At 42.1% G+C, this 17452-nt stretch overlaps 1 protein-coding gene across 1 annotated transcript; it reads left to right on the plus strand.

The window, feature by feature from the left end:
- Positions 1-3401: 3401 nt before the first annotated feature.
- On the plus strand, positions 3402-7191 carry cldn1 (claudin 1). Its single transcript, XM_060059702.1, has 4 exons — positions 3402-3771; positions 5169-5333; positions 5673-5757; positions 6568-7191. The coding sequence occupies exons 1-4, from the start codon at positions 3549-3551 to the stop codon at positions 6728-6730; spliced, it is 636 nt and encodes a 211-aa protein (XP_059915685.1). The 5' UTR covers positions 3402-3548; the 3' UTR covers positions 6731-7191.
- Positions 7192-17452: the final 10261 nt, after the last annotated feature.

The following is a 17452-nucleotide window of genomic DNA, read 5'->3' on the forward strand; positions in this document are numbered from 1 at the left end:
TCCCGTGTGGTGCCTCTTGTGATCTGACTGCTGCTGTAACGTAGGATTATGAACGACTTTAAAGGAGGAGGAGCGGTGTTATGCTGAATTTTGAAAACCAGGCAGATGTTTTTATACTTGATTACATCTTCCCAGCTCAGCAGTTTACGGTTATTTGATATAGTACAATGATGTGAACTGTTAGGCTTCTGGTTTAACACTTTGAGTGTTCTCTTGTAAAGAGTTGCTAATGGCTTCAATGACAAACTGTTAGTTTGCCCCCAGCTTGTCATACAGTATGTAAGATAATCATGGCATCCATGTAAAGTTTGGCAACATTAAAAGTTAGGGAATTTCTAATATATTTAAAATTGGCTTGGCTAAACTTGACCCTGTTTCACACTTTCTTAATGTGTGCTTTAAAAGAAAGAGTAGAATCAATGATAATGCCCAGATACTTAAATTGTGGCACAATACTTATGTTTTGACCTGATATTGTTATGTTTCACATGATGTTACATTGTCTTTTGGTAAAAAAAAATCCTACAGTTTTAATTAACATTAAGTTGGAGGCAGGAATGGTTTAGCCAATTAGTGATCTGGTCCATAGCTGTGGTGAGTTTAGCAGCAGCCAGATCTTTTGTTTTGGCATGCACATGTACTACAGTGTCGTCTGCATACATTTGTATTTTGATATCAGGGCAAACCAACGGCAGATCATTAATTTACAGACTAAACAAAAGCGGGCCAAGTATCGATCCTTGTGGTACCCCAGTGCATAAGTTAAGAGCTGGTGAACGTTGATTGTCCACAAAAACATGTTGACTTCTACCAGTTAAATATGACTCAATCCATTTGAGTGTTAAAGGTGAGAAGTTAAAAGCAGACAGTTTGGCAATAAGGACCTGATGGTTGACTGTGTCGAAAGCTTTACGAAGGTCTAAAAACACAGCCCCAACAACACCTCCCTTGTCGACCATTGCTCGGACCTCCTCTAAGAAGAAACAGTTACCTGTTCCGCAGAGTGGTGGGCCCTGAAGCCAAACTGCATGGGATGAAGAGTAACTGGACCATTATTTTAAAAAGAAACCAGCTGCTCTGATACACATTTCTCAGCAACCTTGGAAATTATAGGTAAAATACTGATTGGGCGGTAGTTACATATGTTCTGAGGGTCGTCTGACTTGAATATAGGAGTAACAATTGCTGCCTTCCAGGTTGTTGGGAATATCCCCAGTCATACTGACTGGTTGATAGTTTGTGTGATGGGGTAGGCTAGGTGTTCTTGCAGAGATTTAAGCATCTTAGAATCCATACCATAAATATCCTTTGCTGTTGAGATCTTAAGAGAATTAATTATTGCTTGAGTTTTAAGTTCAGAAATAGGTTGAATGCTGAAAGAAGGCTTGCTGTCATCTACTTCTAGAATTTTTGCAGTTGTTGAAGGAAAATTCTGTGCAAATTCAGCCACAGAATTTATAAAATATTCATTAAAAGCTACAGCTAGTTGTGCTGGATCTTGCATTAATTTACCATTCAGATTCAGCTCTAACTGCTTCCTAGGCCTGTGACTAATTCCCATTACATTCTTAATCTGTTCCCAGATCAGCTTTGTGTTACCCTTTGCCTCATTGATAATTGTTATGAAAAAATTTGCTTTGGCCTTTCTGATGACTTTGATCAATATTTTATTTGGTCTTCAATGATCTTTTCAATGCAGAGTCTCTTTCCTTCATCAGGGTGAATATTTCAGTATTGAGCCAGGGAAGTGCATTGATTTTTTTCTTTCCTTTGACCTTTTTAGTAAACTCCTTAACTAGACTATGTAACTTGGCAGATAACATTTGCTATCTGCTTCTGTATTGCTTCCAGTAAGTAAATGTTTCCAATCAGTCTGCTGCACTGCTCTTTGGAAATTAACCATTTAATTTTTTGGAATCCTGAGTTGCTCTATAGGTTTATTAGAATGATGAAAACGTTTCTTTGTTAGTTTTCTGGACATTAATGTCAGATTATGGTCGGACAGTCCAGTAATAAAATTAAATGTCTTAACAACTCTTTCAGGCTTGTTACTAAATATTAAGTCTATTTGTGTCTGGGAAGATGCAGTTATTCTAGTTGGACCTTCCAACAATTGTGTAAAATCCAGTAATCCAGTAATCTGTAATCTGTTTAAGGGGTTTCCTATTAGTTGTATCTAACCAGTTACAATTTAGATCGCCAAGTAGTATTACCTCGGTTTTAAAATCACATGCTTTAAGTAGCTTTTTAAATGTGATACAAAAATCATTATTAGAGGAAGGTGGACGATACACAACAATGAGCACAAAAGACATTTCAGATGAAAGCACGATATTCAGTCCAGTAGACTCCAAATCATGGTCAAAAGGCCAGCATATTTGATGACAGTTGATGTGGTCTTTGATATAAATCATGACCCCACCCCCTCTTCCCTTAGATCTGTCTCGTCTAAGGATATTAAAGCCTGGGACATGCAATGCAGAAGAAGGAGAGTTGTTATGCAACCACGATTCAGACAGGCCTAAAAAATCCAAGTTGGAATTACTAAAAAGATGATGCATTTGTTCAGCCTTTGGTGTAAGACTACGGATGTTAATATGCCCTCCAAAGATACCGCTGGGTTTATGTTGTGAATCCCAGATCATTCGAGATGAGAGTGAGTGACAGTTTTGAAAAAGTTCATTTTGTGATGCTTTTTCTTCATGTCCTCGCTGCTGGCACCTTGGGAAGTCGGGCCTGGGCATGGGTGCACATCAACAGATAGCAACAAGTATAGTGTAATGATGATGAGACTGTCACTTTGGCGTATGCCCCGGACTGCATAACTTTGGTTGTGTTGATCCCGCAGGGTGGCAGTGTTTACAAACGCTTGCAATAGAATATGCTTTCCGTATACAAAATGCTTTACAACTGTTGTTTCATGGTGCACTTCATGGGAGAGTAGCTTTCTGTTTAAAATTGGTCCCGAATCGACAAAGTTTAAAATAACACCAAAAATTAAACGCGCAAGGAGAGCAGACCTGACACCCCTGTGCTGCTGGCTGCCGCCATCTCCTTAGCAGGTCACTGCGACCGAAGCCTGGGCCCGGTGGATGCTGCTGGAGCCAGGGCCTTGTGGATGGTGGCTGCTAGCTGCTGCTGGAGCCTGGGCCTTGTGGATGATGGGTGCTAGCTGGAGCCAGATAAATGGTGCATGTCACGTTTGTTCTTACATAACAAAACCAGACTCCGGTTTCTTATACTGCCAAACTGACACCTGGCAACATTCAATGTTTTCGAAACCTTTCAAATGGCTCTATGACTTTCACTTCCTCTACTAAACGTACAGAAGGCGAAACAAACCCAGAAAATGACTCCCCCCGCAGTCCCCCTCATCATAGATGGAAGCTCAGCACAGCCAGACCTGTCCCAACAAGCCAGGTCAAAGATGCCACACCTTCCCTCCCCCATAGCCGAACCAGGGACCCTGCCTGCTGCAGAAGGCGTTGGTGTTTAGAACTGTTTCCCCTTCGTTTAGTCTCTCCTTATTGACCTTTCCAGGAGCCAGGATGGCCAACTCGGGGATGCAGCTGCTGGGCTTTTCGCTGGCCTTCGTGGGGTTCATCGGCTCTATCGCCGCCACCATTATGGTGCAGTGGAAGGCTTCTTCCTACGTGGGGGACAACATCATCACCGCCCAGGCCATGTACCAAGGACTGTGGAAGACCTGTGTGTCGCAGAGCACGGGGCAGATCCAATGCAAAGTGTTTGATTCACTTCTGCAAATACCAGGTACATTTACATTAAGCCTTAACTTATAGTCTCTGTATTTCAAAGATACAGTAAAAAGAAAAAAAACTGTTTTTGTTTTGGTCATAACAGAATGTATATATATAAGTACATACATGTATTTATAAAAAGAAAACGTATACGTCACCTAAAACCCATCTATACATATGTATGTATATATATATATATGTGTGTGTGTGTGTGTGTATATATATACAGTATATTGACTTACGTGAAAGGATACCGCTTTGACAAAGGCTCACACTTTATTTTACAAATTAAATGTGGATATCATTTATATCCTATATCATATAATATACTTCCGATTTTTGTAGTTCTTTTGGTAGTTTTTAGTTGTTGTGAGGAATGTGTGACCTTGCTGGCTCCGACAGGGCTGCTGGCGTGTTGAGACGAGCAGGGGGGGAGGGGGGGCCTGAGCTTGAGCCAGAGCCAGAGCCAGAGCCAGAGCCATCAACACAGATAACACGTTGCATCTGCCTTTTAATCAACCCCATTGGTGCTGGTTTTTAGGAGGTGCTGTACGTAACCCAACACATTTAGAATATCTCTTTGTCTCATTCATTCTTGGGCTACTTGATTTACACATGCACCTATACATGCACTTACACACCTTACACATGCACTTATACACTGCACTCACACATGCCGCTTGCCTGCCTAGTCAAGCACAGAGCGGGCTTTCTTTGTGTCTGTGCTGTGCCTCTCGATAAAGGGGGTTCTTCTAATGGCTGAAGGCTTTTCTTACGCAAAGCTAAACCCGAAGCAATGAATGTGATCCAACCAAACCCATCCATCCCTGGGGGCACACTAGTCTAGTGTTTAGGGTGTTTGGTTCAATCCCCAATGTCTACCGCTACCTACAGGCCTCCCTGAGCAAGATGTCTAACCCATACCTGCTCACCAAAGGAGCTGGAGGTATGATTCAGGCGCTGATGTTTTTTAGACCGCTCCTGCCTCGTTCCTGACCAATCAGAGCCTCTCTTCCCTGATTGGTTCTGAGAATTCCTAATGCCTGTCAATCACACACAATTTACTTTTATATTTTATATATTTTATTTGTACTCATCTTAATTTACTTTATCTTGTATTGTTGCTGCTATGTGGCTGTTGAGGAACCAAGCCGAATAATTTTACTATTGTATACTTGTACACTAAAATGTAATCAAATAACTCTGAATCTGAATCTAAAACACAGGTGTGTGAAATGAAACAAATCACAATGGAAGTGTGTGCGTGTGTGTGTGTGTGTGTGTGTGTGTGTGTGTGTGTGTGTGTGTGTGTGTGTGTGTGTGTGTGTGTGTGTGTGTGTGTGTGTGTGTGTGTGCGTGCGTGCGTGCGTGCGTGCGTGCGTGCGTGCGTGTGTGTGTGCGTGTGTCCAGGCATGGTGCAGGGCGCGCGGGGCCTGATGGTGACGTCCATCGTGCTGTGCTTCGTGTCCGTCCTGGTGGCGGTGGTGGGCATGCGTTGCACCACCTGCCTGGAGGACCAGCCTGAGCAGAAGGACAAGGTGGCGCTCACCGGGGGCATCCTGTTCATCCTCTCAGGTGAGGACCCCCGGTCACTCAGACACACACACACACACACACACACACACACACACACACACACACACACACACACACACACACACACACACACACACAGATACACACACACACCCACACACACACACACACACACACACACACACACACACACACACACACACACACACACACACACACACACACACACACAGATACACACAAGCATATATGCGTGTGCTGTCACTGACTCTCAAATATCTTTAAGCTGTAATCATTTGCCTCTCTTTGTGTGTATCAATTTATAGTGGATGATCTTGAATCCTTCTGTAAAACACAGTGTATGTGTCTTTGTGACAGGTCTGTGTGGTCTGGTAGCCACCATTTGGTACGGTCACCGAATAGCAAAGGAATTCTACGACCCCTTCACCCCCACCAACTCCAAGTAAGAACCTGGCTGTAGCTCATCTAGGGGTCCAGCTGATCCTTAGTCTAGGGGTCCAGCTGGTCCTTACTCTAGGGGTCCAGCTGGTCCTTACTCTAGGGGTCCAGCTGGTCCTTACTCTAGGGGTCCAGCTGATCCTTAGTCTAGGGGGCCAGCTGATCCTTACTCTAGGGGTCCAGCTGGTCCTTACTCTAGGGGTCCAGCTGATCCTTACTCTAGGGGTCCAGCTGGTCCTTAGTCTAGGGAGGCGCCGTCCCACTGCTCTTCTGGCCATCAGTGCGTCTGTGTGTCAGAATGGCAAAGGGAATATATATTTAATATATATATAGCTATATTTTATTTTGTCAGGGGTTGTGATTCTATGTCATTTGGTGGATAAAGGATATAGATGGAAGCAGTGATACTGCAATACACTCATCCTACGTTACCATATTAGAATACTGTATGTATTGTACTGCAAAACAAACTTGTGGACAGTGCTTTGAGTTTGAGACATATAATTGCATATTTGCTGCTATCCAAATAAGCCATACTTGCTCTTATAAATACATATACATTTTCTACGATAATTGCAAGCGGCTTTGGCTAACAGACACAAAAAAAGACTAAAGTTATGTAACATGAGAATCATCTCACATGACATAATGCTTTTAAAACAATCTTTTGCAAAACCAGAACAACAAGATGTCTTCAACAATACCTGCACACATTTAAAGTGATGCCATTGGTTCAAATAAAGCAATGCCATTGGTTCATTTAAAGCGATGCCATTGGTTCATTTAAAGCGATGCCATTGGTTCCTTGCTCCAGGTTTGAGTTCGGGGCGGCCCTGTTCGTCGGATGGGCCTCCTCTAGTCTGCTCGTCATCGGGGGGTCTTTCCTCTGCTGCAAGTGCGGCGGGAGTGACTCTGGGAGGGGCAAAGGGTACCCGTCTGCAGCCCACCCCAGCCAGCCGGGCAGAGACTACGTCTAGCAGGCCAGGACCCCCCCCGGCCTTGGCCCAGAGCCGGCGGTCCTGTACCCCCGAGGCTCCATGTGGGGATGTCTTTCTCCAAGGCATTTCATTGTATGTATGTTGGTTTGGTTTTTTATTGTTTCTTTTGTTCACAACATTGCTCTGAGATATATTTTTTACAATACATTTTTTTCTGCTTGAGCTGCTCCCCCCGCGACCCGACCCCGGATAAGATGATGTGATGAATGAGATTTTTTTAAATACCTCATGATATTCAAGGCGTGCGAGAAGGAAAGTTTAGCTTTGATGTTCATGTTCCACGATACACATTTTTCTGATGTAAATCCATTGAGCAGGAGGCATTGTGTGTACCTGGTTGTCACGGTTGTTATTTTCTGTGCAGATTGTAAACTCATCTGAAATATATAAATGTCCCCTCTTCCTTCTTTGAAATAAAGATGGCTCGAAAAAACCTCTAACACTTTAGAAGCGGAAAATATATTATCAGAACATTACTGAATTAAAAAAATTAATAAAAAATCAACGTAATTGTACAAAACATGACTCTTCCTTCAAGAAATAGGTTCAACCCTAACATCCAATCGGCGGGAACACCAGTTTAAACGTTTAGAAAGAAAAACACAGAAAGAAACCTTTAGCCCCAGGCGAGGGAAAATAAGCCGTGAGGGTGCGGCTTTCCAGGCTCAGTGTAGCCAGATTGGGCGGGAAATCGTGTCAAGTCTGGCAAAACTGTCCAGGCTGCATACCTCACAGATAACCTGTCCTGACCTGGCTGGTAGGACTGTCTGCAAGCGTCAAGACAATGACTCAAACTCAGAACCAAACTTGCTACTTGCCCTCCACATTTAATTACAGGAGGTGACTTAGGGCACTTTAAATGGCAAAATAAAGGGCAATACAGTAAAAAATGTAAGAATTCAAACAGCGGCAATGGGGAATGGAGTGGGGTGTTAAGGGTAGCTAAAAGCAAGAGAGAAAAGGTAGGTTTTTAAAATTGTTTAAACCAATCTTTTATTGGGAAAAGTCATCTTTATTTATCGTTATTCTTTGGGTTTTGTTCATCACAGTCAGACACGTTAAATCCCTTACTATATATGTATTTCAATGTATGACACAGAGTGCTGTTCATATTTTATGTAAAAATGGTAAAATAAAATCCATCAATCACCTCTCATTCCTGTTGCTACGCCCACCAAACCCTCCGTTTGTTGTTCCTGCTGTTTGTTTTTGGAGTGTGTGGGGTTTTGCGATCAACACACCAATTAAACCAATCTTTTATTCGGAAAAGTCAGCTTTATTTATCTTTATTCTTCAGGTTTTTTTTCATCACAGTCAGACACGTTCAATAGTAAGAAACGGTATATATTTATCAAAGTAAATGAAGTAGGTCAACATCTTAAGCTAAATTACACCCTATAAATAAACCACAGGCTATCATGTTTTGGGAGGCTTTAAGCCCAGACCTAAAGCGCTGTTATCTAACATTAATTGAAGCTACAAGAGAAAAACAACAAATATTAATAAATATACAAAAACTTAATGGGGGTGAATTTTTTAAAAACGACGATAATGCACAACAATCTCAGCGTTGTAGGGGCACATCATCGCCACAAGATGGAAGCAGACGCTAGTATTCTCCTTCTTCCGTCAAGAAAGCTTCATACGATGTAACAAGAAAGGTAAACCATCTTTGGTCACTAGTTATTTAAGGCATTCAGGGTGCCTTTGAGGTCTTTAACTGTCTAAAATGAGCTTTAATGTTGGAGAAAACAATGTCAAGAATAAAGTTGACAAGCAGATTTCACGCCCCAACCTCTTTTTGTGATGAAGTGCACTTAGTTTCCTCGGAGCATAAGGAGAACATAGAGGAATCAGAATGCAAATGTTTGATTGTATTTATTTATTTCAGCGACCAACCTCACTCTACTTTTCCATTTATAACTACGTTGCTGAACTTTGGTCAGCTTTGTTTTGTTTCCATGTTGGCTCTCCCCCTGAAACATATGTCAATAGATACTTATTAATTGGCCACATATTTACAATGTATTTAGGATGTTAAAGTTGGCTGCATGCTCTTTATATGATCCATAGAGATGTAGTTCTTTGTAACTGGTCTGGGTCCCATCAGGTAAACATGGTTATGGAGACTGTAGACAAATGCAGTGTACTATTTGACTAAGAGATCAAACAAACAAACAATAGCTCTGGTATTATTGAGTCAAAGCAAAAGGACAACCTCATGTCACTGCCTGGTCCTGCCTTCAAGATCCATACGAGTTGTAAAGATGTATATAAGATAAGACATATAAGCTCTAGTCGTCAGGAACGGCCACTGGACCTCTCCATCCCACCAGCCTAGGCTATACCCTGGAGGCCTACTATATCATACATTGCAACCCTTGTATTTTTGTTAAATACTACATTTCTAGAGCTTTTCAAATTGCACATTCAAATGCCGGACATGTTTCAACATTGTTTGAGGTAATTCGTTGAATAACTGCCAGGCCCAATAGAGTGGCGAAGTCACGCCTCTTCCGGTAGGGCTCATGGGACCTATGAGATCGAAAAATATGAATGGGTGTCAATGGAGAGAAAATAATTATTTTCTGGTCCCGGTCTTTATATGCCCTGGATTACACATATGTTGTTTGTGGATTTAAAGGACAATTTTTCATGCAAAGAGTTCGACCGTTTATTGTGCAATTGTTCAGATAAAGGCTGTAGAGAAAACACAACGAGAAAGACTACACGGCTCGTATGTGACGTCACGATCCCTGCGACTGGCGTGGAGAAGACCGACAATCTTCCCATCGGCATAACTGAAACTCTGCACGTGCCCCGATTTATAATGGTTTTCACCTCTTTCGATGCTTTTATCCTCCCCTTGGAAAAAGCGGCGAAGTGGGGCAGAGAGATCGCCATCTCTGTGCCGAGTTCCAAGGGCGGGTGTGGTGACGTATATCATATGCGTCGAGAGCAGCGAAGAGCTGTAGTTCACAAAGCGGCCTCACATAAAACCTAAAATTATCAAACTTCTTCACGAACATTTTTAGTTTTCTTTGCATGAACAATTATCATTTAAATCCACAAACAATATATGTGTAATCCAGGGCATATAAAGACTGGGACCAGAAAATAATTATTTTCTCTCCATTGACACCCATTCATATTTTTCGATCTCATAGGTCCCATGAGCCCTACCGGAAGGGGCGTGACTTCGCCACTCTATTCTGTCTCAATGTCTCAATTCTTTATCTGTACGGCAGCAACAAGCCTTCAGATTCCCACCGCCCTGCTACTCCACTCAAAGTAACAGCGTATGCTTTTCCCTTTCACCCAACAAGGGTCCTATATGTGGGTCAAATATTACAGGATGATATAATAAGGTTGGTTAGGCAGGGTAGGGTATATTTTAATATTTGTTGGAATTCACTTTACATAAGACCGCAATCAATATATCAAATACTTAAATTTTATGTAATCAAATAAAATAAATCTGGTATTTCTGTCTTTCGCAGGTCTGTAATTAGACCGTCCAATAATTTAATATTGCTGAATATTGCTAAAGCTGGCAAGCTAGTCATGTGCATTGGGGAGTTCTTTGGTTGGATACTTCAGAATCAAGCTTATTCTGACTTGTTTATCCAAATGTCCCTAGGTTAACCATTTAAGTACGCATTCCATTGCATAACGTAATGTTGTTGTGGTTTGTTTTCATACAATTAACATTGAATATAGGATTTGGAACAACTGATTATCCTAGCCTGTGAAGCCGAGGCTACGCTAGATCCTGATGTATTGAAAGTGCAGGAAACTTTACATTTAGCATGTTGGAAAGAGGTTGATTTGGAATTGTTGGAAGTCACTCTCACCCTCTGAATCAACACGCTTGCTGGGATGGGGAGCACATTACACGTTGTGTAATCCTGTTATTGTTAGTCATATGCTCTTCTCATATGACGTAGTCCTGTCTGCACCATTCCGCAACAGCGTTCAGTGAACACATAAAACAGATGTTATTCCTGACCTGACACTTGGTATTGCTAGTTCTCTGTAACTCTAACCCTACTCTACCCTACCCTCCATACTGACGCAAGACTCCTCTACCTCTGGGAGTGACATGTCTTACACTCATTTTATAAACACATTTAGATTCTGTTTATATTTGGATATTGCGGCGAGTGTGTGTTTCTCTCAGTTGAGTGGTTGACATATTATCCACGTTCCATAGTGACCTTGTTTTACGCTGCTTATTTAATAAGTGCAAAGCATTTAATTAAACCAACCAAGTGCATGAAACAATGATGTCCTTTGTTCATAGAACAACTCTAATTATCATTATTATCATTATAATCATAATGAACGACAATGACATCTGTTTCCAAATGGGTGTGTTGTGCGTGTGTGCGTGTTTGTGTGTGTGTGTATGTGCACTGGTGCATGTGTGTTGTGTGTGTGCTCTCTCTCATCCGTAGCCTTGTGCATTATTCTTTTTTCTTTTTGAAACCGGCATTTCCTATCTGTGTGTGAGAATAACACAGACCCTCATCTCCATGGGAACTACCAGCGCCTTACCTGTCCACACACGCACGCACGCACGCACGCACGCACACACACACGCACACACACACGCACACACACACACACGCACACACACACACACACACACACACACACACACACACACACACACACACACACACACACACACACACACACACACACACACATTTAATTCTTTATTTGAATCCACCAAGAGACAAGATTCAAATATTTCAGAGATAAGATAAGTCATTGTTCAAGGGTACAAAAAACATCTCCTGCGCCACACTGCCAGGCTGCCTATCACTGCTGATATGGAGCAGAACTTTGCTAATTGTTTAGATTTTCTGCTGGAGAGCCCAGCCAGCCTTAACCCACTGAAAACACGGTTGTGGACATGCCCCAAGCTTCCAAAAATAAACACTATTAGCTTGCATTGGTAGCCTAGGTCCCTTAGAATTTCCAGAATGGGCTGGTATTTAAGGATTTTATCGTTGAAAGACATTTCCATGTACAGATCAAATACACAGCCTATCTCAAGTAAGAGCACTTCCCTTCTGTCTCTGTTTAAAAACACAACATCAGGGGTATTTGGGATGTTACACATCACATCAATAGGGCTGTTAAACCATTCCGGCATGATGCGTGAATGTTTGTACATGGTTACATTTTCGAGAGATACTTCCTTAACATTACTGGAAATTAGCACATGTTAGGTACTAATGTCTAAAGTATATCTTTCTCTGCTGCATTAACGATGGCAGTTACAACGGGCGAGATGTTATACTTTGTATGTTTGTTGGTGCGGCATGCCGGCGTGCTGCCTACTGGCGTGACGCATGCAACACACACGCACACACACACACACACACACACACACACACACACACACACACACACACACACACACACACACACACACACACACACACACACACACACACACACACACACACACACACACAGCGGGATGAGCGTTGTCTTTAGCCTCTGCCGCTCACAAAGAAAAACAAGGGAGTGTGTGTGGTCGGTTTAGAAGCAGTTTTAAATGTTGTCCACTGAGAATAACTATTTTTGTTCAATCGGATGAGGGCTACGTTCCTTGAAGAGTGTCTGCTGTGTATATTCAAACGACAGACATGGCAATACTTAAGCAAGTCAGGAAGGTGTATGCAAGGGTTGGAAGTACTTGGATGATTTTAACTTTGGTACTAAGTAACTGTATTAGCTACAAGTGGGAATCGCTTGGGGTAATCCAATATTGGCAGACATTATACTTTGCTCCATTTCCCATGATGTGTATCTTATCCTTGAGTATTAGCTTGATTAAATGGTGCATGCACACGTGGTACGCCCTTTCATTTTTCATAACATGTTTTTCCATTGCTGACATTACTACTGAAGTAGGCTGCTGCTGCAAGGCCAACCCAGACTGGATGTTCCACCAGAGGCTCGACCGACAGGTTTATGAGTAACAGTGGAATGCGTCTTCACAAATAGCAGGGCCTGCCGATAAACCCAGGGTGTTGTGTATCGTTTATTTTAAATGAACTTGTGACGTATACCTGAGACGATTTGGTTAACAAGTAAACTATGGTACAAGCATCTAACTCACTTAATTTACTGTTCATTCAACAATTTGTTTAGCTACCTTTGTTATTCAGGGTAACATTTTATAGGGAAAAAGGGGGTGCTTGTATCTGTTTCAGTGCAAGCCCCTCCTCCTAATGGGCGGACTCTAGAACAGTCTGTAGGATTTAGAATGAAAGCAGCGGTTACGTGTTCCGTATTCATCTGATTCTCCTTCTTGTGTTCAGTATATTTTGATAGACAACCTGGAGGTTGTATGTGTGTGTGTCCCCCAAGAGTTAAGTCACATTAATATTAATGGCTTGTACCCCCTAGGGTGAACTACCACAACCTCTATATCCTAAAAATTGAATTAAGCCTACAGCATGGTTTATACATGCTGGCGTGTGACGTGTGGCGTGCATGTCTCCACTCGCATGACTTTCAGGAGGAGACCCTAGAAAACAAGTTCAAATCCTCCTCCATGGTCTAATCAAAGTGGTGTCTGTAATGGAGAGTGACTGGGATGGCAGTAGTTATTAAAAGCTGTCCGTAGAGGCGGGGGCCTGGAGCCTGGTTTACTTTGTGCTTCAATGTCACAGATGCAGTAATAACAAAAACGGCCACGCCGCATTCACCGTCACGGGGCCACAAGATGTCTGCTCAAGTGTCTAACCATATGTGTCCAACTTTAATACAATCTCTTGATGAAAGTCTTCCACGTGGGAGACGCATGCTTTGAATAACAACATGTAGGCATTGCAGTAAATGTTTTGCAATAGTTCTGTGTTATAGTACTGTAGCACATTTCCCTCAGAGGTGTCTACATTTTTATTTAATTATACATTATAATAATACTACTTATAACTTAGTTAATTTTGGTTATTTGCATTTCATTTTCTCTAATACACCTCTCGATTGCCTTTTGCAAGTTTATCAGTGGATGATTCTGATGAACATGTTTAATCTAATTGCAACATGACAGGTAGGATATTTCAATTAAAACATGCAGTGAATCTCAATGACTGATCTTACCCGAAATTGATTGAGAAAGAGAAGAAGGAATTTCCCTCGGTTAGGATAATGATCTGAAAGTATTGGAAAGGATTGCAATGTACCGTAATGTTTCCATTGAACTGAGGGACTGAGGAGACCCGGAGACCGGGCTCTCTGGATTTGTCACAGCTGGAGATCTCTCGCTGCGCACTGCAGTCATGTGGACGTAATCTGTCTGTTTTCTCCTGTTAATGCAAATATGGTCAACCCCTTTCTTTTAAAAGTTATGCCTCGTAATGGCAATCTCTAAATGTATATATGTATATATATATATATATTTTATATATATAAATCTATATTGTTATTTAATTCTTATTAATATAACAAGGGGAAAAACAATCGTAATCATTGATGTTTTAGAAGTTTGCTTTAATCTCTAATTTTTTGGACAATTAAATGTGCCTCAGTCTGATTCAATTGAAATCAGAAGTGTAGATTGTGTGTGGAATCAGAAGGAGACTAAAACTCCCACGATTGCATTTTATCCACGTAGAATGCCGACACGAGAAGTTCAAGCACACATGAGTCAGACTACATAAAGTACTATAACCAAGGTCATAAAATGCTAGGTAGGCCTACACCATTCTAAGCAACAGTGAGAATGTTCTTGCGGCGACTGTATCTATAGCTGATTGTTGTCTTATCTCCCCTTATGATGGCGCACTTAGTGTAACAAGGAGGACAATGTGCATTATGCGAACCGTTTAGCCAAAATAAATACGCGCTGGGGTCAATCATTTCCCAAGGTAACGCAACAATGGCTACACGGGCATCAGACTGGCCGTGCGGCTCCCCCATGCCTTGGACCCGATGTGTCCAACAACAACAGCTAATGAGCGAGAGGACATATAGCAATAAACAGATTGTAATGGGCTGTGGAGCTGCCATTAGCGGCCGGGGCAGGGGCTCCACTCAAGCGTCTCTCGGTACACTGTGTTCTTGACTCATCTGATTAACAGGCAGAGCCCAGCGCAAAGGATAAACTGTAATTGAATGGCAGACAAACAGTATGAGGCTATCTCTTTTGCCTCGCTGTGTCGCCGCCAGATACTTCTTCACTATTCCACCGATTTATCCCCCTGTTCCCTTCGCTCGCATCGACCCACTCCGGATGTACACACACACACACACACGCACACGCACACGCACACGCACGCACACACGCACGCACACACACACACACACACACACACATTCACAAACAGACATTAACTCTGCTTCACAGGTCTACCACTTAATCCATCGTGCTGGCAGAGAGACACTATGAAGACTGTCTCCACGAAGTGTGTCTCTCTCATGTGAGGAAGTAGCTCATAATTTTACCACAAAGCTTACGTAATGATTTCATGAATGTGTTCCTTCCTGGCCTCCTTTTCTGGTTCCTTGCCTCCTTTCCTCTTTTCTTCGTTCCTTCCTTTCTGTTTGCTTGCGTGTGTGTGTGTGTGCAGGGGCGGCCTTCCCTACAGGCGGGTTACTGTCCGTCCACACCAGAAGCGAATTGAGCGACCAAATCGCCGGAAGTCATTCACTTTCTATGGGCAAGAGCGACCAAAGCGACCAAAGCGACCAACGCTACCAGCGGCCAAAGTTGAGCGACCAGAGCGTCAAAAAGAAGTTGAAAACTTTTTAACTTTATGCAAATGACTATTATTCGCTTCAGCGGCCAAACACTGACAGCCAATCGGAATGTAGACGCTCTTCGCTTGCGTGGATCCCAGGGAACATCGGCAGGCACTTTGGTTCCTATTTATTCACTCACTGAACAAAATGTCGGCTGAAGTATTAATCGCGGCTGTAACTGGGCACCCGGTGTTGTACGAACCCACCCTTTTTCAGTTCAGAGATCGAAACGCCATAGTGGTTTGGATATCAAGTGATGATAAGCGGGAGTATTTATAGGCTACATCTAGAACGTTCGTATTTAAGCGGGACTCATTTTAATTTGCTCTACATGCCACCAATCTAACCAACCAATCGCGTGTAGCATGCTTTAAACAAAACCAAAAAAGTTTTTGAAATCGTCACACAAACAAACTAATCGACAAGACGAGGGATAAATGACAAGGGATCTCTTGTCTTTTATCCCTCTATTCCCCACTATTCACGGAGCCTGAGGTGAATAATTGTTAATTAAATAGTCTAGATAGATAGCCTAGTCAAGTCTTTATTAATACCAAACGACACAAATCGTCGGGAATCCATTTAGGTGGTTCGGCCCACACAGGACAGTAGCCTACAAGACCACACAGAACAAGTCTGACTGGACATACACACAATACATCACATTAAAACTAGACACGCGTTGATAGATAGATAGACAGAAAGACCTAGATAGATAGATATGTTCCATTATTTGCCTTGCGGAGCCAACCAGTCCTGTGCACGTATGCAAATTAGCCATGTGCGCTAATGTCTATTTGTTTTGAATGCGACGAATGAGTGCAGATCATGATTTGCAGATCCAGATCAGTGAAACATATTTCAACTACTACAGCACGCAGGGTTTTTTGTTCTCGGTTGTAATTAGCCTACATTTTAGGATTTTTTTTTATATTGGGGGGAATCACTGTCCTACTTGTTGTCGAAGCACTTTATCGAACAAGCAAAACCGTCTCGGCAATATGGCCAAGGTGTATGGGAGAGTTCACTATTTGATATGGCTGTCTGTAGGGCCTACTAAACACATACGGCTCCTTTAAATGCGTCTGCATAATTGAATTGTACGTCATGAGCGACTTCAGCGACCAAAGCGAACAGAAAAATTCGCAGCGAAACTTTGTGAGCGACCAAAGCGTCTTTGACGCTTTGGTCGCTCCTGGTGTGGACATACAGTTAGGCGGCCGCCTAGAGCGCCATCTAGAGGGGGAGCGCAAAATAATGCGCCCGAAAAAAACTAAAACAAAACACAATTATATATATATTAAAAAAAAAAAATTCCCCTCCTGGCGCATATTTTTGCGCCCCTTCTATATCCCCAACCAATATTTTGACATAAAAATAAATAAATCTAACATTAGGGTAAAATGAGCCAAAAATCGAAAACGGAAGGGGAACCTACCTCCTTGGTTTCGTCAGAACATGCTAGTACTATAAGGCGTTTGGTTAGAGTGTTTTCAAGAATCGAGAATCAAGAACGAAATCAAGAAAATGAAGAGGCAAAAGCCATCCGGGGCGCAATTTAAGAAGAAGAGAAAGGAAGAAGAAGAGAAACGTGCAAAGGAGAAAGGTAAATCTTTAAATCCTGTTCTTTGCCTATAATGAATTCCAAATAGGAAAGGTTGATGAATGCGTGAATTGCTTCGGGCACTTTAGTTGAGTTAAGAAGAAAATATGTACCTCAATCAAAGTTGTCCTACTCCCTGTCATATAGTTATTTCAAGATTTTACAGAGGCGGGTATATCAAAAATGATATGTCCATTTATTCTACATTATATAAAAATAGACATGATTAAAATAGGGGCGCACTGTATAACGACCATAGCCAGTGCAACAGCACTTCAAATATATTACTCGTTGCATAGTACACCCTTTAAGGAAGACAAACACGGCTG

Source organism: Gadus macrocephalus, chromosome 8 (genome assembly GCF_031168955.1).
Source record: "Gadus macrocephalus chromosome 8, ASM3116895v1".
In the NCBI taxonomy this organism is placed as follows: domain Eukaryota; kingdom Metazoa; phylum Chordata; class Actinopteri; order Gadiformes; family Gadidae; genus Gadus; species Gadus macrocephalus.

Bases quoted from the DNA above. Each gene is read 5' to 3' on its own strand.
- cldn1 (XM_060059702.1), top strand. From the start codon at position 3,549: ATGGCCAACTCGGGGATGCAGCTGCTGGGCTTTTCGCTGGCCTTCGTG. The intron at 3,772-5,168 runs GTACATTTACAT...GCGTGTGTCCAG, and splicing joins TTCACTTCTGCAAATACCAG to GCATGGTGCAGGGCGCGCGG. The intron at 5,758-6,567 runs GTAAGAACCTGG...TCCTTGCTCCAG, and splicing joins TTCACCCCCACCAACTCCAA to GTTTGAGTTCGGGGCGGCCC.